The 22,423-nt window shown below is 39.0% G+C and overlaps 1 protein-coding gene across 1 annotated transcript in view; it reads right to left on the bottom strand.

Annotated features, from left to right (window-relative positions):
- The window catches only part of LOC129242513 (regulating synaptic membrane exocytosis protein 2), a 250,808-nt gene that overhangs the window by 209,247 nt on the left and 19,138 nt on the right, over positions 1 to 22,423 (bottom strand). The window contains exon 2 of the mRNA XM_054879192.1: positions 13,055 to 13,166. Coding sequence (XP_054735167.1) covers positions 13,055 to 13,166 — 112 coding nt within the window. The remainder of the gene's footprint in view (positions 1 to 13,054; positions 13,167 to 22,423) is intronic.

Here is a 22,423-nt window from a genome sequence, read left to right as displayed (position 1 = left end):
CAAATACATAGAATATATATATCAAATAATCAGGAGTTCCCAACACCGATTAACTATCTAAAGAGGTGAGTACAGGTTGGACTTCCAAGCCTTCGGCAAGGTCTATGATGGTGCAGGTCGAGATTATTAGTACCTTTGACTAAAATAGATGAAGATATACATCCAATGCAATGGAAGGTTTAATAGCACAGGTTAGCAACCACGCGATGACTAGTTAATCTTTGTATCAATTTATGCATACCCATGATGGACCAAATTAATGGCCCTATCGGAAAATTTATTATATTTTGCAAATGGCATTGTATGTCAATTATATTTGACTCTTGGGAACTAAACAGCTGAAATATATAAACATATTACATGCATACAATTTTACTATGGCAGCTTTTCTTGACATGGAAGGGGCCTTTAGTAATACATATATCAGTAGTAAGTATCGGAGTCAATGACTGCTTCAGTAACTGGATCCAATGTATGCTTCAGCACAGAATTATTCTAGCGTCAAATGGAGACGCATCGGTTACGCAATTTAAAAGCAGAGACACTCCACTTGTTGGGGTCCTCTCTCTACTTCTATGGATCCTAGCTCTAAACAGGATTTTACTGCGACTCAGCAGAGGGGGAGTGAAGGTAGTCGCGTATGCAGATTACGTCGTGATTCTATGAACAGATTTATTTCCTTCTATAGGGTGGGCTATGTAAAATTTGATTTTTGAATCGGCTATAAAAAAAAAACTAATCAATATTTTTTCAAACTTTTTTTTTTATTTTGAAGATTGAACATTGTATAATATCGTTCAAATGACTGCCACGACTGGCTTTACAGTAGGCCATTCGATCAACCCAATTTTTAAGCACATTTTCGATTGTTTGGGCTCCAATTTCATGAATGGCAACTTCGATCTCGTGTTTTAAAGCATCAATCGTCTCTGGATGGTTCGTATAGCATTTGTCCTTAACGGCTCCCCACAAAAAATAGTCCAATGGGCTTAAATCACAGCTCCGAGGCGGCCAATTGATATCGGAATTTCGGCTGATTATTCGGTTTTCAAAAACGGTAGCCAAAAGTTCGAGCGTAACTTTGGCAGTGTGCCAAGTTGCATCGTCCTGTTGAAACCAAATGTCGTCCATGTCATCCTCTTCAATTTTTAGAAACAAAAACTCGTACTATTAGCGAAATACTGAAAGGAGCGAAATACTAGGACGAGAAGGGGAAATATATCCCACGCGAAAGGATTTGAATTCAGTGGGCTAAGATAATACAACTGCCCTTCACACTGTCAGATCTACGGAAGATTGCGGCCTCGGCGCCGATGTATGGGTTTTTCTGTAAGAGCGCTTCAAGTTTTGAACTTTTTGAATAAAACACAAACGGTTTGACTTTTTTAACTAATTTTTTTTTTATTATCGAGTTTGAACATATACATTTAAGTATGAAATTCGATTTCTTTTGCATGACCAGCGCGTGCACGTTTTACGAAGTCCAATTGTTGAACCCAATTTTCGACCACTCTTTTGCATAAATCGGCCGAAATTCCAGCAATTTCGCGTTCAATATTGGCTCTGAGCTCACAAATCGTCGCCCGCTTGTTACTGTAGACCAATGACTTCACATAACCCCAAAACGGGACGGCTTGTTAAATGGACCGTAAAATGGCCGTAATGCTCTTAAAGTAGCAGCAACAGAACGATTATTTTCATAAAAAATTTGCAATCGTTGCTCAAGTGTGTAGCGTTCCATGATGAAACGTATACTAATGAAGTTTACAAATGACAAGCGAAAAATAAAAAATATTGCGTGGTTCGCCCTCCCTATCGGAAAAAAGTTGAAGCGCACCTATTAAAAAACCCTATATATTCGGAGACCACGAAACTTCCACGAAACGCAAAGAAGAACTTAATAATTTAGCGCATGTGACAGACTGGGTACCTGGCAATAGAAACATAGAAGAAAATGAGTAAGCAGATGAACTATTAAGACAGGGGCATCCTATAATGAGTCTGAAGCAGAATAAATAGGCTATCCCCAAGAGCGGAACAAAACTATTGGACTAACACGGATACCGGGAAAATCACTAAACAAACGAGGCTCAATTTTAGCCAATCCAGAACTGACAAGCTTTTAGCAGACATGTTCAGAATTACACCAACAATAACCGGCCACGGTCCTTTGGGACACCATGCCAGAGGGCTGGGGCGGCCGTAGAACAATAGATGTGGAAGCTACAACCAAGAAGAATCTAAGGAAACAGGTTTTCATTATCTGTGTCAGGGCCGAGGTCTAGATACTCTACGGTATAGAATTCTGGGCGAATTCTCGTTGGTCAACTTGACAGAAATTACAGAAAAGAAATCTTGTGCTAATTGGATCTGAGCTGTGTCACTCAGACAAAACCTTCACCACCACATAAATATATAAACAGACAGCCAATGGACTGCGTAAGGGCTAAAGCAAAGATTTACTTAACTCAAAATATTTTTGTTTGTGAAGATTTAAATTTAGTTTAATTATTTACAAATAAATTTGGAAAATCAATTTTGTGTCACCTTGTATAAGTAAGTTAAGCAAATGTTTAAGTTAAAAAAAAACAACAGGTACAAGGTTGTGTTTACAGATTTGGTTCAAAAATGAATTTTTTCATACCAATGAGCAGTAGAAAAACGTTCAAGATAAAAATTCTAAGCACTTTCCATATTCCCGGTGCTCAAAACACTTAGCAAGTGATAAGGGATCAAGAGAAAAATACCACAAAAACGACTTAAGAGCTTAAAAACTGAAAAAAAACGAAAGAGAAATTTAGATATTAAATAAGGAAAAATTACAGTAAATAATGTATGAAAAAGGTGTATATATAGTACATAAGAACTGCACCTGCATGCACCCCACATAACTACGCGCCTGCTAAATTGCATACTTTCTAGTTTCCAGCACCTGCACACAGCTGCACGTTAAAGCAAACGCTTTCATGGGGAAAAAGTAAACGAAATCAAGCGTGAGTTTATGACAAAAAAGTTGAGTCACAAAAAGTAAATCACACATGCGCTGTTGTACCTTCAATGATGGCGCTGAGGTGTAACATTTTTTCGAAAAAATCGGAAAAAGAATAAAAGTTCCATCGGAGAGGCGACAGTTGTAGCAAAGCGTATACATATAGTACATGCATTTGTGTTCAAAATAGTAGCAGCGCGACATGTTGCAAAGTTTTCACTTTCTATTTAATTTTTTATTTTATTATAAAACAAAAAAGCTTTTAATTTAGAGTTTAAAACTTTGTGCATATTCAAAACATTTTCTTGAAGGTCTCAAACTTTTTCATAAGTGAAGTGGTTGTCTTCCGCCGCACCTAGACCAGTTAGAGACACCTTGCACCAACTTTTGAATAAGAGGTTTAGGAAAAATTTCGAGTATGCAGCTTTATAGCCCATTGAATTTTGGTGCAATAAAGTGCAAGTTTGAAGTGGCTCAAAAGCCGTGTTGATATTTGATATTTTTTTTTCCTGGTGTAGTGTGAATCTGAAATTTCGGCATACAAAATTTTTCGAGCATTTGTTATATGGCAAAAATATAATATATATCACCGTCAGAAAAGTTATATTATATGAAAATATTGCTTAGAAATTCGAGCTAGTTTGAAAAAAAACTTTCTGACTAAAAGTGTTCTATTTTGTTGAAAATCTGTTTAAATTTGATATTTTAAGGGGTTAGGTAGGTAGGTAGGTGTAGTCTGCATACTTAGACCTGCTGTAGACCCATTGTGATACTACCGGGGCTGTCCCCTCTCCTCACTCTACATTGTCCTCATTGAACAAACCTGTGGCTTTGATATATCTAGCAAGATTTGTTATTTTTATATTGGCTACTTCTGCCAAGTTATTCAGGGAGCTTTTTCCTAAAATATTGAACCTTCTTCTATCCAAAGCCATGCACCCGCATAGAAAGTGTTCTATAGTCTCTTCTTCTTCAATGTCGTTACAGCTTCTGCAATAGTCGTTATAGGGCGCTCCCAGACTACTGGCATGCCTGCCAATCAGACAATGCCCTGTTAGGACCCCGAAAAAATGTCTCATGTTTTTCCTGTTTAGTTTCAACAGTCGGTTTGTGGGGCCCATGTTGCATTCCGGCCACGCCATTCCACTAGTTACACAGGTAAGGGACTGAGACCATAGCCTGTTGGCAGCACTGATAGTGTGTCTATCTATAAGCATCTTGCAAGTTGCTAAACATATAGGTATGATCGCTTTGTCTGGTTGGATCGGTAATGTGGTACCCAATCTCGCCAGTTCATTAGCTTTACAGTTGCCTTCTATGTATCTATGACTCGGCACCCAGAGCAGGTTTATTACAAAGTACTGTGATAGTTCTATGAAAACGTAGATACATTTTTTTATTGTCTTCGAGTTAATATTAACCGACTTTAAAGCTTTCAGGGCCGATTGACTATCTGAATATGTGTTTACAGGTATATCTCTTGTTGTGAGGACACTTTTATTTAGGGCTAGCTGGGCTTCTCTGATAGGCAATATTTCAGCTTGAAATACGCTGCAGTGATCCGGTAACCGGAATGAGATGTTGGCCTTCATACTTGATCATTTAGCTGGGAACCATGAATATAGATGCTGATTCCGCTTTTATTGTCCATTACCCCATTGTTGCTGCCCATTCATCGCTGCCGTGGGCGTAGTCTTTAGCGCCCCGCTTATGCAGAGACTAGAACCCCTTTGAATACTTTCTAGGCATTTTACTGTTGTTCTTTTCTCGAGTGTTGGCCACCAGACTAAGACACCGTATGTCATGATAGGCCTTACCACTGCTGTATATAGCCAGTATACTATTTTTGGGGTTAGGCCCCATTTTGCCCCACAATTCTTTTGTATGTGTCTGCTTTTTTTACTTACATTAATCATCATCATCTTATGTTTCTACGAGATATTCCTTTCTAATTCTAGTCCTAAGTAGCTTGCCTCTTCTCTAATTCACAGTGTGATTCCCTCAAGGGTAGGGGGGTTTAGAGAAGGTATCCTGTATTTTCTGGTGAATATGATTCGTGCTGTTTTGTTGGGATTTATCTCAAGACCACTCGATGCAGCCCACTGGCTCACATCGTACAAAGCATTTTGCAATATGTTGCAGAGGGCATCTGGGAATTTCCCTCTTATTAATATTGCAACATCGTCTGCGTAGGCCACTACGTGTATCCTCCTTTCCTCTAGATTCATCAACAATTGATTCATTGCTAGAATCCACAGTAGAGGAGAAAGTACATCGCCCTGAGGGGTGCCCTTTAGACGGATCTGCTTATTGAAGGGGTTACATACTGTTAGAATTTTCAAAAAATCGATTTTTTTATTTTTTTTCTTAATGGGCATATATTTAAAAATACACAAAGAAAATTTAATATCGTTCCGGAGAATATTTTTGAAGCTCCACGCAAATTTGGAAAGGCGTTTCGAGAATTTTCATCCCATGTAAAGTGCTTTTCAAACTGTAAACGCGTTTTTCTCAAAATGGTGTATTCAACATGATTCGAAAACGGCTAGACCGATTAGTCTCAAACTTTAATATTTTAGTAACTAATAGAAGATTTTTTATAAAGAATTTGAGGCTGAAATTTTGGTCATTTTTGAGAAACCGCCATTTTGCCAAACAAATTTATTTTACTTATTTCTTCGATTAATTAGTAGATTTAACATTACTTTAACGAAATCTGTTTGGTTTTTTAATTTCAGAGAATCCACTTCAGAGATATAGTGGTCACCGCAAAACGACTTTTTTGAGAGGAGCTCTCCGAGATCAGCTGTAGCTCCTTTCCAAATAAATATTTTTACTAATACTAAATCTTAAAATTCATTTAAAAGATAACATAATATGTGTAAAAAGTTGTAGGTTAATACATTTAAAAGTTTCTCAGAAAAAATTCTGGAAAAGTCGCATTTTTTTGCCTTGTAACTATATATAATACCTTAAGTTAAACGGTTTTTGTTTTTGATGAAACTATATTTTCATTGAAAAAAATTAAAAAAATAAAATTCTCGGGACTTTTCAAAATACCGCGCTGCTATTTCTGTGAACACAGGTGTGCATGCAGATATAAAAATTCACATATGGCTATAAATCGCGTTTTCGACTAAACGTCCCTAGAAACAAGTATTAGCGCGGTGTTGAATGAGTGTGTGTGTGTATGTGTGTGGTTGTAGACATTAAAATCAGATTTTTCCGTTACTAGCAACAATTCGCTGACAGAGTATTTTCTCACCGTGGGCGCTTGCTGCAAGAACGGCTGCCGACTGCAGTGGTAACTTTTTTGTTCGGTTTTGCTTCTGATCCTTTTTTCACCTAGTCACTGGGGTTACGTTTGTACTTATAATGACAGCATAAACTGCAGGTTCAAATATACGAATACTTTTTGCCCCACTTTCTATTTCGCTACTAGTTGCTTTTACTAAGGCTGCTAACGTTGGCACAATTCATTTCAGTCAACTGGGATATTGCCAAGCTCAGTTAAATTTCTCAAACAACAAATAAAAGTAGAAGTTTTCAATGCAGCTTTAATGAAAGAATTTAAGGCACTGATAAAAGAATGCAATGTGGTGAACTTTAATGGAGTTTATAACAATAAGAATTTGCAGTCTATGCAATGAATAATGCGAGCGCAGGAAATAAATGAACAAAGGAGTTTAGCCAAACTGCGTGCAGCTTGCGGTTTGCTGCTAATATAAGAAATGCTTTAGCATAACTTTTTGGTATACTCAGCATTATTCATTATTATTATTATGGAATTCACAAGGGAGTCGCAGAAGCGGGAGTCCAGCCAACACCTGGTAGTGACAGATGGATGCCGCAGCGCAGAAAGCAGGCTGTTCGTAGATAGAAATAAAATTTCTAGTTTCAAATAAATCTAATTGTAATCTGTTTTTGGAATCAATATGGTCCACCTAGGAACAACGTGAATATTATGTATATTAGGTTGGGGAATAAGTTCGTAGCGCTTTTACCGAAGACATTAATTTGAACAAAAAACAAGGCAGAAAGGAGAAGATGGTACGATGAGTTCACTTCCCTGGTTCGCAATAACCAGCACATCACAATTCAAGCGAAGTTTCTTGAGCTGGTAGCAAAGCCAGAGGGTATTGCCGAGGCGATAACAGCAAAGTTTAAGACTACCTGCAGCAAAGGTCACGGGTATGCTAAGTAGATTAATGGCAAACATCGGTGGACCAACAGAATCACACACATCGAGAACGTACTACGAGAAAAAAAGATTGGCTTCGATACAGTACAACAAAGCGAAGAAGAAGAGAGATCGTCTTAGTGGCCACACTACTCGACTCAGTAAGCGACGGTCGCTGTAAGTGGGAAGGTATTTTGGACCCTACCTCACCCACCAAACAAAAAAAAAAACCCGGTTCCTTTGCTATTAAATCGCGTTTCAATGAAGTCTCTTTCAATTTCGAAGATTGGTTTCTTCCTAATATAATTAGACCAATGCGATCAAGGCTATATTGTTGGCATGTTGTAGCTCTCTTCTGGTCAACTCCTGTAAGAGGGCGATTAAACGTATCGAATGCGTAGGATTTCTCTTATGTGGCTTTTAGGGCATAGGAAAATAGAGGGAAATGAAATTGCCAATGAGCTTGCCATTAAACGATGTCGTTTTTGTTTTTGTAGCAGCATAAACATTCCCCATACATATACGGGGAATGCTGCTGAAGTCACAGTCCTTAATCGGATTTAAATGCGGGTCGTTCCGGTAACTTAGAACCGACTGCCGTGGAAACGACCAAAAAAAGTTCGACAGTACCGCTTTAGATGACCTGATCTCAGACATTGGTCCCCGATTACCGCTGTTGAAGAGAAACTGCACAATTTCTGGATTTGAAAAGCGCAAGACAGATGGAGTTCTATCTTGCCGTATGCTATCTCAAAAACACTTTGGCCTCAGTACGACAGACGCAGTACGCTTAAAGTGTCGCCATTCAATTTTCAAACTCATAGTGGTGATCATCGGTCACTGGGTGATTGGATCTCATGGGGAGAGGTTAGAACTTCTACTCAACACCCATTGCAGCAGCTGTAGGTATCCTGCACAGAAAGAGACTGTTGAGCACTTGAGCGGCCATACAGGTCTGTCAGTTCGCCAATACGGTTTCCGAAAGCATCGCAGTGTAGTAGATGCAATAATAGAAGTATGTGAAATAGCAAAAACTGCTATCTGCGCAGTCGTAACTATGCACGTTAAAAACGCGTTCAATACGGCCAAATGGGACCAAATACTGATGTCACTTCTGAGTATGAATGTGCCAAATTATCTGATAAAGCTAACTGCTTCATACTTTGATAGCAGAACCCTATGGTAGACCTAGGCCCCAAAAGCTATAAGGTAACTGGAGGAGTTCCTCAAGGCTCTGTACTAGGCCCGGCTCTGTGGAATATCATGTATGATGAAGTGCTACGCGTTGAACAGCACGAACAAGCCAGCATTGTTGGGCATGCAGATGACCTAGCTGTGGTAGTCGTAGGGAAAACGCTAAAAGAGGTCTCACGAAGGGTAGAGGACACCATCAACAAAATTAAGCAATGGTCACAATCGTCTGGGCTAAGACTAGCAGACCATAAGACCGAACTGGTTCCCATAAGTTCTAGACGAAAAGTTGAAAACCTTCAAATAAAGGTTGGTGGTCACAATATAACATCAACAGATACTATAAAATATTTAGGAGTAATGATCGACCGAAGGCTCAATTTTAAAAGGCATCTGGAATACGCAAGCTCCAAAGCTACAAAATCCTGCGTGGCTTTATCGTGACTGATGCCGAATGGGGGTGGACCAAGACAAGAAATGAGAGGATTGTTAGCAAGCGTCTGAAACACAATTCTCTTTTACGCTACTTGAGACAAGCTAAATGGGTGTACAGATTGTGCTATGTGAGAATCATTAGAGGCTATGGAACCATATCTGACGAAACAGCAGCGGTAATAGCAGGCAGAATCTCCCTCGATATAAAGGTAAAATGCATGAAACAAAACCACTAGCATGCAAAAAACGAGTGGGTATCTCGTAACAAAGCCTCACTGAGGGACGCCCTACAGAGGATCGATGATACCGCTCTGCAAAACAGGCAGACCAAATGGAACGCTAGTGGGAAGGGAAAAACCACTTTCACTATGATCCCCGACATACAAAAATGGATCCGAAGAGCATATGGAAACGTTACCTTCATGCTGACATAGTTTTTAACTGGGCATGGCTTGTTCAGAAATAGTTGTACAAATACAAGTATGAGTCGGCTCATACGTATCTTTAGAAGATTTCGCCTCCCAGGTCCACATACCAAAAAAAAAGTCACTTTCTTTGCAAATGTTCGGGTCTAACGGCTAAGCGCTGGAGGTTCCTTAGTGTGCCTTTTTGGGGATAGTCTCTGGCAGTTCGCCCGTTTCTTTGCTCCAGGACTGGCTGCTAGATGGGCTATAGGTGTATATGTTTTGTTTTTTCTCTAGCACTAATTGTAGTGTATCCGTGGTACTCTTGCCATCCAATCGACCTATCTAAATACCTACCTAGATTTTCTTATTGGTGTGGACCTATTTTACTTTCAGTTTGTGGAACTAAGGTTGAGCCTAACTTGCGCTTAGCAAAAAAAATTCTTTCTATGGCTGGAGAGTAGCAGAATATCTCTCCGAATATTGAGTAAGAAGCCCATTGAAAACCTGCATAAACTCACCCGCGGTTAAGAGCCAAGCACTTTATATTATTCAAGAACTTGTTCTATGTTATGGCACTTTAATAATAATAATTTTAATAAATTTATTATAGTAAATATTGTAGAACTTTGTTAAATTAGCTCAAACATATGTTCGCTTATGTTCGATGATTTTCGAAATTCCTTTAGTTAAAAGCGCAATTGATTATTAAACTACTGGTTTCAATACCTGTTGTACCCGTTAACATTTACTGCTTTAAAGTAAAAGTGAAGCAAACAATGTTCAATAAACTAATGACGAGATACTGTCGTCGTGCACTTTCACATACGCGCACACTAATACGCATACACAATTTCCATAGTGCAAGCAACTACACTAAAGGTGTAATTGCTCAGTGTTAAACCTTCACGCAGAAAATAGTTTTCTTCTTTCAACTTTGTTCTGAGCAACTCAACGATAATGGTGTTCAATGTGTTCAAAATGTTTCGTGTGTGAGTGCGCTTTTCTGCTGTTTGCTGTTGCAACTTTGTCAACTCAGTTGGCAAAGTATCAGAAATCGATGCCATTAAAGAGTTGCCGTAATTAAATTTCAAAGCCATTCTCTGAAAGTAGTCGTAAATGTAACTGAGAAGACGAGTGTAACACATTCAGTTGAGATGTGAGCGCATCAGTTGGAGTACTCATTCAGCATATTGTGCGAGTGCCAGTGGAAAGGTAAAAGTTTTCCTATAAAATGATAAAATTTTAATTACAAATAAGATTTGTTTTAGTCTAAGTAATTGGGGTTACAATTACACATTTTTCAACTTATCCAAAAGAAGAGAAAATGCTTTGGAAGTTTTAGCTTAGCCATTTGAGATTCCCTGGCGATATAATAGCACTGCTGGGAGTTTTAAAATCGGAGCCTTTATTACTAACTGAATTTTGAAGAAATAGTACGAATCTGCTATCAAAAATTTAATAAATCATATCACAATTTTGTAACAGAAGAGTTTGAAAAGGTAGCATTTTTGGTAAATTTATAAATTAGTAAATTTGTAATTTGTTTAAATTTCAGAGCTGCACTCTGGGGCGCCACAACAGTCGCTATTACAAGTATCAGAAATGATAGAGTGTTCTTTGCTTTTTAAAATACAACAGAGAGAAACCTTTCGCTTTCTAAAATGCCAAAAGCTGTGAGTGTATCTGCTTAAACGTGTGGTTGCGTATACGCACTGGCGGCCAAAGAGCTCAAGTAAGCGGCGCTAACTGCAAAGCATTCAATTTCGCCTTAATCTTATTTTAGGTAATAAATACCTGCCTTCAGAGTCTGAAACAGTCCCAGATTTTATATAGTACATGCGACTTCAATTCTCAAATTTTTCAAAATTTACCAAACATTTCAACACTTACCTTTAGGGGTTTCAGCCATTTTATTTGGAAGCATATCCTGATGGAAATTTTTGCCTAGGTTTGGAATATAGTAATAATTCGAAAGCATATGTGGCTAATTTATTTAGTCATGGCTTTGGGACTATACCATATACCCACTAAGGATTTTTACTCAATGATATGTGGCCTCAATCCAAACCGATTTAGAAATTGCGTAGAATTAAATAAGAACAATTTTAGAATGGTCACAGGAATTCTCATAGTGCATTGTATATTGCAACCTCGTCTAACCAAATTGGGAATATATTGTAAAGGAATTTGCAAGCTTCATAGGGAGCCTGGCTGTTCTCGATCCTGCAGAAGGAAGAGTAGATTAGAGAACTCGTTCAACTAGAAAACTGAATTTGATTTAAAAATATTTTCGAATATATTTTAAAATATATTTGTGGTGCACCTAAGAATGCACGTTGATAAAATAAATAAGACTCGGATACAAGAGCGCCGAAAAAACTACAATGCCAAGGTGGAGAAGCAAGGAATTTTTGGTTCAAAAAGTTCAGTGTACAAAATGAAATAATCATTAATGGGATGATGCTGATCAAATTGGACGGGACCCGCGTCATCATAGTCTGCAACCCATAGTTTGATAAAAATACCCATCAAGCTACGGAATAGCCTTAAAGATCTGTACCTAGGCTCAGCGGCTATCTTTACGAATGGTTTAAGGATAAATATTAAGGTCGCAAGTGACATCCTCTCATCATCAGCATCAGTGCATCAGCTGAACCTAAGTGTAAGGCTACCTGACTATTAAAGGGTTTTTCAAGTTGTGTTAATACCTATAAAAGAGTCTGCATTGTGGCTTAAGACTGGTTTATTGCAGCACAACCCATCACTACCTACTATGACAGTCAAATCGCCATAAAGTCTCTACAGTGCAAGAATGCGTCCTCCAAAGTAACAAATGAATGTGCAGTTAATCTTAAAGAGCTTACTATGCAGTGCACCACGAACGTTCTCTGGGTTAATAGCCACAGATAAATTCTTGAAAATTGCAACGCAGAAACGTTGGCTACGAGGACAACTGATCTAAAACCAGTCAATTCTGTCCAATATGTGGGCATCCTTTTATGCTCAAACAATCTCGGTCTGCATCGCGCAAGCCAACAGTAGATGGACCACGAAGCCCACTTGCGATATAACTCGACAAGTTTAGACTGAGATAAATGAGCACAGAATTAGGTCGCTAATTATTATAGTTTAGATCGGCCTTCTATTAGAACGGTGGGTAGTATCATCGCGGGCCACTGCCCAATGGGAACAGATGGGAAACGTATGGACTTTCTCTCAAATGATTCAGTAACAATTTCAGGAACGAGGAACAAGTTGAAAGCCTTGCACACTTCGTCAACTTCTGCGCCGCGAGAACGGGATATAGCTATCCAAGCAATTGTATCTTTCGATGCCCAGCAGAGTTAGTACTGGCAGCCATCCACAGTACTTTATCGTTAATCAGAGAGACGAAGAGGTTTCATCAGATTGGGAGTCAGAGGGAGAACTTCAGTCCAAACTAGTGGTATCACAATGGGCCTACAGCCCCAAGTATCCTTGTGGAGAGTGGCAACCAGTTTTGTACGAGAAATATGCATTTTCACACTCAAATTCTTAGCTCAAGCCGGTTAAAAGTATTTATTAATATCAATATTTCCTAAAAATTTTGCTACTTTAGTACTTAGTTAAGTTTTTTCTGTATTTGCATATATATATGTATATTCATAAACCAATTCGATTTGCACGTGATGTAGTTCAGTAGTTATATTTTCCCTTTTAAAAATAAGAAATAACAATAATTGCAAAAATGCTGTCTTTTCATATTCCTCACAAACATTTCAATTACTTACGATTGTATGCCTGAAAGTTTTCAAAATTTATTTTTCTTTCTTTCCTCTTTTCTGACCTTCTCCTCATTCCCATGTTACTCACCTCTATCCTGCGCTGTAAGCAATGACGATGACAGTGTCTGTTTCAACTTGCCGAATGTACCACCAGCATCGGGTTGATTTTGTGTGGATGGCGTCTCATCGGTGGCGACCATCTGCAAGATACCGAAAAAGTAAGAGTGAGTGAATTCCACTTTTTTGTTCATCTCTGAACTTGCAAGTAATTGAAAATTGTGATGAAAAACGAATTAACCCTATTTTCTTTATATTCTTTTGTTGCCTCACAGGTGCATCATTTTAATTAAATTCTTGAAAAAAAAAATAAATAAAAAGAAATAATACCCCCCCTCTTTAGCTGACTGTAAAAATGCTCTAAAGCCAGTGTGAAATTTGCACTACCAATCAAGTGCAAAGACGCAATTGCTTTATGAGTGTTGCTCTCCCAAATGCTAGCACATTTTTTGGTGTCTCTTTTTCGCAGTTGACTCTGACTTTCAGGTTGGTATTTTTATGCACCTTTGTTCGTTTTATTTTCGCTTTTCATAGCGTTGCTATTTAGTGGCCATTGGCTTGATTTTTATACCACTCTTGCCTATCACAAGCCCACCTGCGTTAAATGTGTTGTGCACACAACCATAAAACGTACGTAGATACGCACACATATACGCATTTTTGTGGATCCTCGTGAGTGTGTCTGGTATAAGAGAGCCTATCTCCACAAAAAGGACCGCTAAATTACAATCAACTTAAAGCTTAATATCGGTGTATATCTACCTAATGCTGAAATACAAATGAATAGTACAATCAGTTACACATACATAGCCCTGCTCAATTATGCTCATATTCGTATACTTATGCATGTGTATGGGGGCCAGAACCCTTGCTTGATATCCATTAGATATACAAATGCTTTGTGGATAGATAATGGTCTATTTTATGGCTGCTAAAGGGTACTTTTATGATGCAATAATTTGGGTTCAAAATTAAAAAAAGAACAGCGGAAATGTGATACGTAAAAATGTAACAGGAGTTTCTTTGGAGCCACAGAGGAGTTTTTCTTAAATAAAACTCAAACATATTTCAATCAAAAAAGGTTTGTACCATCGTTATTGTTTATTATTCTTCAGATAAATCTTCAGCACTCTAAGCCGGCGTCCGCTAACTTATTGCTCTACCCTAAACAAGGAGGGGCTGATATAGTTCTGACCCAGGAGCCGTGCTATTTCTTGACTCAGGGCGAAAAGATACAAACTAATGGCGTATAGGGGTAAGGTAAGCCAAGATCTTGTATGCCTATCAAGGAGCAACTTAATGCATTTATTTTGCCTAATTTCAGCAATGAAGACATTGTGACTGTGAGCCTGGAGGACCCTGTCGGAAAGGTGTGGCTGATGTCGGCCTGTATGGCGCATGAGGACGAGGTGGAGCAACCTCCGATGATGCTGAGGGAAGCCCTGGCTTAAGCGAGACTCAGGAAAACCGGCGTTATCATAGCCGCTTACCCGAACTTCCATCACACCTTTAGGCGAAGTTCTTCCATAAATGCGAGAGGTGAGTCACTTTTTGATTTTATTTTAAACGAAGACTTGTTTATTTGCAACAGCGATAAGGACCCCACTTTTATTACTGCAATCAAGGAAGAGGTTTTGGATCTCACTCCGGCTTCCTCCTCATTGTTACACCGAATTTCCGATTGGAGAGTGCTTACTACCCATTTCTTTGCGGACCACAGGTATATTAAATTCTCTCTCACTGAAATCCGTCCAAAAAGAGACTCCTACTGGAATTTGAAGAGAACGGACTGGGATACATACGGCAGAAATCTTCGAAACTTTCTCCCCAAAGCACCAAGTGGAAAACTAGATCTTTCGGAGGGAACGATCAATGATCTTCACTTCAGTTTGCAATAAGGCTCTTGAAAGCGCCTGCCCACTTAGAACGCTCTCTAGGAAGGAATAACCGCCTTGGTGGACAGCTAACCCTTCTGAGCTTAGGGTGCAGACACCTTTTTAATAGGACTAAAAGAATCAAGTCTCCCTCAGGATGGGAACTGTATAAAGGAGGGATAGGTATCTATAAGTCCGAAATTAGGAAGGACAAGAGGAACTCTTGGAGAAGCTGCTGTAGAACTGTGGAGGGCTGTGATGATTCTTCAAGGTTAAGACGATACCTGAGGGACGAATCGGAACGTTGGGCGATGATCCAGTATCTAGTAGCACCAGCCTGGGAAGTACATCAAACTGTCTCCGGAGCTGGCTGCTGGATAAGCGTCGCTTGCCTTGGGCCATTGGTTCCTTCGGGCCCTTCAAATCACCTGCTCCAGATGGCGGAGGTATCATGCCGCTGGTTGAGCCTTATCTATATATGAGCTGCATAGCCAAGGTCTACATACCAGTATCCTGGAGGGCTGTGAGGGTATGTTCACACCCAAAGCAGGCAAGAGCTCACATGCCTAAGAATTTCAGGCATGTCTCAATCAATCTCTCATCTTCCTGGCTGAAAACCCTTGAGAGACTAATTGACCTGCACATAAGAAGCGAAATTCCTCGGGAGCGCTTGTAGGATGATTGTCTACGCGGACGACGCGGCACTGATTGTCAGAGGAAAGTTTGTAGATACACTGTACGAGTTGATCTGAACGTAGTTGTTCAGTGGAACTCACTGGAGAGATGACATCGGTTAAGAAGCAGGAGAGAGTCCAACGGACTGCACTCATTGGAATTATTGGGTGGTTTCAAACCACTTCTACTCTAGTGCTTAATATAATGTTAAATGTGGTACTTGTAGACATTTCGAGCAAATTTGCCGCTGTATGTACTGCAATCAGACTGAGAGGTTTAGGCTTCAGGCTCGACCTCACTTACGGAGTCTCAAGTATCCTCAGTATCTTCTCCCCGACAACGGACAAGTGTGCACCCTCGCTTAGTCTAAGCGAAACTTTCTCCACTCATATCCCATCAAGGGAGGAGTGGGTCGGATGCAACACTTGGGGAAAGGGCTTGGTTAACCTGAAGTTGGACGGTAGGGTTGGAGGACGAGTATTCTGCAAATAGCTCACCGTCATACTCAAATTCAGGTTGCCGGGTCACTGCAGTGTGTCCCAAGCAAAGGTAGCTGCAATCAAAGAAGCAGCTGATTGGCTACTTAATAACTGTTAAAGAGGTAAACATCTGCTCCGATAGCCAAGCGGCAATTAAGGCCCTGGGCTCTATTATGGTGTACTCGAAACTGGTCAGCAAATGCCTGGTTTCCCTTTCGACTGCATCCCAGTTCTTTGACATAAAACTAACCTGGCTACCTGGTCTTAACCTGACATAGCAGGCCTTGATATTAAAAATCTGATAAACTTCATCAGCAGCATTAAGCGGCTAACACAGCCGCAAATTAGTCTCCGTTTGTAATCCACAAATACCTCCTTGTGACGGGAAGCCCCACCCGCCCACTTTCCCCTCTTGGTCACAACACCTAAAACCATAATACTATAGTCACTGGAAACTAATGTATGTGACAAAAGGAAACTTCGCAGGATTGGAACATAGTCATTTGCCATTCTGATCATTTCCTCGGTTGGTCTTTAGGTCTTTATCTTTCATCAGGAAAAAGGCATTCTGCAGATGGGACAATGTCAAAAAGTTCTTCGTGATTTTTGCGTTTTGCAATGTATTCTGCATCGCCGCCAAATGCTTCCAATTCACGGCGAAGTATGTGAACAAATGAGTAGACGCGCTTAACGAGATTAGAGTTTTCTTAATCGGAGTGATTTGCATGCACAGCGACGATAACTGCATGTCTCTTAATTTCTTGAGTTAAGTTATAGTCTTCCACGGAACAGCTCAGTGATATCACAATAAAAAATTCTATATGTCTCAAACAAGCACCCTTTATTGAAAGGAAGTTAATAGCAAGACCGCGTAAAGCAAAGAATTTTGTTGGTATCTGCGCTTGATTGGATTCGCGCAGAATAAACTAATAAAATACTTGTACGTAAATATATATACGCGTACGTGTGCAAGTGTATGTACGAAGGGCTGCCTGTAAGTCGAACATAAACCCTCTAGCTTTTGTGTTGGACGCATGGCGTTTATAACTTTACTCTTAACCCTTTTTTTTAGCGATGAGATTAGATTAGAAAGTAGTTTGTTATAGAGTCGAAGCTCTGCATGTGTGTTTATTAGAAGGGTGCAAGTGTGTATAGTTGAGGTTAGTGCTACTTAATTTTCACGTATTTTCATTTTCCGCTAACACATACACACTCATGTGAGTGGTTACCCTGTAGTCAAAAATATAGTTCTTTTCTTCCTTAAAGGATTTTAACAGTGAGTGGTGACACTGAAAGGTAACTGACGTTGTGCCTAAGACTCACAGCGCCTTCCGTCAAAATACTTGACGGTATGGCCGGTGGATCGGTACTTTGATGTTAGAAGGTTTAGTTCGGGTTGAAACCCTAGCCAGGATAGGCTTTTGATCCTCCCTACTCATACTACGAGATTTCAACTGTCAGTATGAATATTACATTGGTATTTTATGTACCAGTTAGTAAACTAGTTCTTAGTGGCCAAAATAAATTCTAATCCAATTATTGTCACTAAAGACTAGTTTTTTTTTTCTGTGAGTTTAAAAAGTAAATAATATATGTTAAAAAAAGATTTTATTATATCTGCAACTATAAAAAAGTACTTTGCAGCCATGAAATTGTCATGCAATGAAAAATGCGCTTCGTCAAATGCTATGTATGGTCAGTACTCTTGTACACATATTAAATTGCAGATATGAACCGAAAGCCTTTGAAATATGGATATACGGACGTATTGCTCAAATTCCAAGCACTGCATACGTTTCCAACAGTGAAGTTCTTCGCCAATGCAATCGAAGCAGGCAACTGCTTATGCGGTGAAACGAAGCAACACGGGTTATCTAGGACGTATTTTGTGAAACGAAAAGTACAAATTGCTGCAACTTATCCTGGAACACAACTTTTCCTGAACACATATCATGGCGAAATACTAGACACTGGACGGGAATCTACAATATCAGAGAGCTATGGAACGCTGCAAGAGACAACGAAGTTTTTTCGGCAAAATTGCAAGTAAAATTTTTTAAGAACATAAATTTATCCATAACAAACATACGTATATAAGTATATATATATATGTATACTTTTGTATGATCAGTTACGTTACGTAAATATAGAAGAATATAAATTAAAAAATTATACAAATCGTTTTTGTTATTTTGAAATTTTTTATATGACTTGATATGATTTCACGAGTAAAAAACTAAATATCTCAAAATATATTTTAAATACTATTTAACAAACTAATAAGCCTCTGAATCAACGATATACCTGTTAACTAACTAGTAAAATTTTTCACCAATGTTACACTAGTCGTAACGTATTAGTTCATAATGGAGTGAAAAGAAAAACAGTTGATTGAATCTATCAATATTCACAGGGTGCATGCGGTATTTGAGGACATATTGGGTAGCCGAAAAAGTCTTTTCGTATTTCTAATCAAACTTCAACTTGTTTTTTTTATAGTATTTATAATGAACCTTATTAAACCAAATATGTACCATTTTGGTCGACCACCTTTTGCCATTTTTCTTCTACAGACATTATTCCATCAGTGTAAAACTTTTGTGGTTTCTCGGCGAAAAACTGCGTCAAGCCAACTTTACTCCATTAAGAGAGTTCTGCATTGACCGAAACAAATGGTAGTCTGATGGTGCAAGGTCAGGGCTATATGGTGGATGCATCAAAACTTCCCAGCCAAGCTCTCCCAGTTTTTGCCAAGTCATCAAAGATGTGTGTGGCCTAGCGTTGTCCTGATGGAAGACGACGCCCTTTCTGCTGATCAGTTCTGGCCATTTTTTTTCGACTGCTTGCTTCAATCTCATCAGTTGTTGACAGTAAAGTGTAGAATCAATCGTTCGAGCAGGCTGGAGCAGTTCATAGTGGATGATTCCTTTCCAATCTCATCAAACACACAGCATAACCTTTCGAGGCGTCAATTCTGACTTTGCGACCATTTGTTGAGCTTCACCACCCTTGCACCATGATCTTTTTTGCACATTATTGTCGTATTTGATCCACTTTTCGTCTCCTGTTACCATTCGCTTTAGAAATGGTTATATTTCATTTCGTTTCAGCAAAGAATCGCAGATGTTAATTCGGTTCATTAAATTTTTCACAGACAATTCATGTGGTACCCAAACATCGAGCTTATTTTTGTAACCAGCCTTTTTTAAATGGTTCAAAACCATTTGATGATGCATGTTTAGTGCCTTGGCGATGTCATGGCAGCTTATGTGACGGTCCTGGTCAATCTTTTCCATAACTCCATCCACTTTTTCAACGATAGGTCGACCGGAGCGCTGTGCATCTTTCACATCGAAATTTCCAGAACGGAAGCGAGCGAACCATTGTTGTGCTACACGAACTGATACAGCATCCTCTCCGTAAACTTCACAAATTTCATTGGTGGCGTGTGTGGCATTCTTCCCTTTTTTATATTGTACAAAAATTTCAAAATATAGCGAATTGCTTCATTATTTTCACTCATTTTTGAACAGCTATAACTTTTTTCAACTTCTCCGAATTTAATTTTTTTTTTTTGGTTAAATGAAACTTAAAATGTCGCCTTTCTAACACCATATGATATGACACAATGTGATTGGTAGCACTGGAGATAGATGACTCCAACGACATCTATTGACCAAGTACGAAAAGAATTTTTCGACTACCCAACATATGGACACATATGATATAGCATAACTTTCCGAAACCATCACCTTTCTATGCGTTCTTTTTCTGATAAGCCATGGAGGACTACAACTTAACTCTGGAAATCGAGGGACATGCAGTTATCATCGCTATTTGTTAATATGAGAAATAACACCGATTTAGAAATCTCTAATTTTCTTCAGTTCTGTTCATTTGTTCATAAGCTTCGCCGTGAATTAGAAGCAACAGGCGGCGATGCAGAATGTGTTGCAAAAAAAAAAAAAAAAAAACACGAATGACGTTCTGACATTGGCCGATCTGCAGAATTTATTCAACAACTGTCAGCGAACATTGACGAGGATCCGTTAAAATCACTGAGGACCTTGCGAGGGAGCTTGGTGTTTCTGAGGTTCCTATTCGTCGAGTTGTCTATGAAGATCTGCGGTATAGATCCTAAGTTATGCGCAGAAGACAGTTTATGTCGGACCAAAAACGACAACAAACCGATTGAAATACCTTCTAAACAAAAGTAAACACCCTGAATCGCCTGAGACGATATGGGGGCTTTCTGACGAAAGACCAAGACCTAAAAATCAACTGCAGAAATTACGTGAATGACAAAGGGCTATGTTTCAAGCCTACAAATGCTCCCGTTGTCATACAAATGAAGTTTCCAGTGACTATTATGGCTTTAGGTGTTGTGAGCAACAAAGGACCTGTCATGCCACCACATTTCTTTCCTCAAGGATTTCAAGTGAATGTCTGCTAACGCTATATTGGGATTCTGGAGACTGTGGTGAACCCCTGGTTTGATAGTAGTAAATACAGTGACTGCGCGCATATCTTTCAGCATGGATCTGCTCCTTCACGCAAAGCAAAGACGACACAAGATTGGATGGCAGAAAATTTCCATAACTACATAACACCGAACTTAAGACCGCCTAACTCCCTAGGGCTTAATCCCCTGATTGTAATGCATGGGGCATGGTTGAGCGTAAAGCGAATAAACAACCTTATAGCTCAATTCTTCCTCTGATGGCTGCAATTAATACCGTTATAATCAATATGAATATGGAGCATTTGATTCGGGCATCCGATTTTTCCCGAATTCAGATCGAGTAGGTTATTGCAGCTAATAGAAAATTTATTACATTACTAGCTGTACCTGGCGCGCGTTGCTACGCCAACAACTAAAATAAATTTAAGAAAAATAACTTTAAAGAAAAATCAGTACACAAATATTCAAATCATTCATTCTAAACCATTTTATTGATTTTGTTTATTTCGTAAAAATTGTGAAATTACAAAGTTTAGTTTCAATTCTTGTTCGATGTTAATTGTAGTGCTGTGGGATACACAATATTTCTTGTTTTTCTATCTGGTGCGTAGACGAATAAATCAGAAGGTTTTCCGACACATGAGCAAGCCACATAGAGCTGTCCATATGAGAAGCATGGATTCTCCAAATTGAATCCACACACTTGTAACGATTTACCTTGTGCTTTGTTAATAGTCATTGCGAAAGCGAGTCGCACCGAGAACTGTAAACGTTTGAATTCGAATGGAATATCTGTCGGGATCATTGGGATACGTGGCAACAGTACGTCTTCACATTTGAATTTTCTAATCAAAATTGTTGTCTCGATAACATAGTTCATCATTTTCTTGAATGAGAGTTTGGTTCCGTTGCAAACTCGTGGTGGATTTATGTTTCGAAGAAGAGTGCGACGGGTACGCCAATTTTCAATGTGAGACCGTGCGCCGGCATGCCTGGTAAATCAAGCGAATTCAAGAATTCAGTTGGATAGTTGACAACCTCGTCTTGATTCTCGACGTATATCCATGGACTTATATGTTATCGTTTCACTGGGTATTTCATGCTGAATGTTGAAGTTGATGGTATTGACATCGATGTTTTGGCTGCTAATATCGGTTGAACGGGGCAGAAGTTGCTAGTCTGCAGCGCCATCTGGTGGCGAGTGGCATCAATGAGCATATTCTATAAACCTTCTCCGTAGAAAAATTTATATACATACCAATTTTTAAAAAAATCGGTCCAGTAGTTTTTGAGTTCATCGATGACATACAGACAAAAATTCATTTTTATATATCAAGATTTTATAGATCTATAATAAGTCAAATAGCGGTCGCCTCTCGGCAGACAATGACAAGCTTTCAAGTGTATTTCTGCCCTGAAAAAGCTCCTTATAAAAAATAACTGCCGTTCGGCTTAAAACTGTAGGTCCCTCCATTCGTGAAACACAAGTCAACATTAAGACGCTCGTGACAAATAGGCGGAAGGGCTCGCCTAAATAGCCAAAAAAGCGTGTAAGGGCTAATTATATATATAAAATAAGTTAAGGTTGAGCAAAATAATCATGAAATTCATTAATTTTTCTATCAAGTTGTCCTCATTTGCCGTGCGCATCCTCTACATTCGTATAATCGTTACTGCTTCCTGTTTCCCTAACGTTTGAAATATTGCGGTTTATACAGAAGTATTATTAAAGAAATCCTTCGTTGCACTCACCTCTAACTAGTCATTTTGCAGGTAGTTACCATCTGGCCCCTGTTTTACTACATAGTATAATTGCGTCCATTATCAACCATGTCAAATGCTAGTCGACTAGTTTGGATTTTCACTGCATTACTCCTACACATATTTGGAATTTCAATTTTGAATCTCTC

Source organism: Anastrepha obliqua, chromosome 3 (assembly GCF_027943255.1).
Source record: "Anastrepha obliqua isolate idAnaObli1 chromosome 3, idAnaObli1_1.0, whole genome shotgun sequence".
Lineage (NCBI taxonomy): Eukaryota > Metazoa > Arthropoda > Insecta > Diptera > Tephritidae > Anastrepha > Anastrepha obliqua.
The sequence above is the reverse complement of the archived record's forward strand: the minus strand, read 5'-3'. Positions and strand labels throughout refer to the sequence as shown.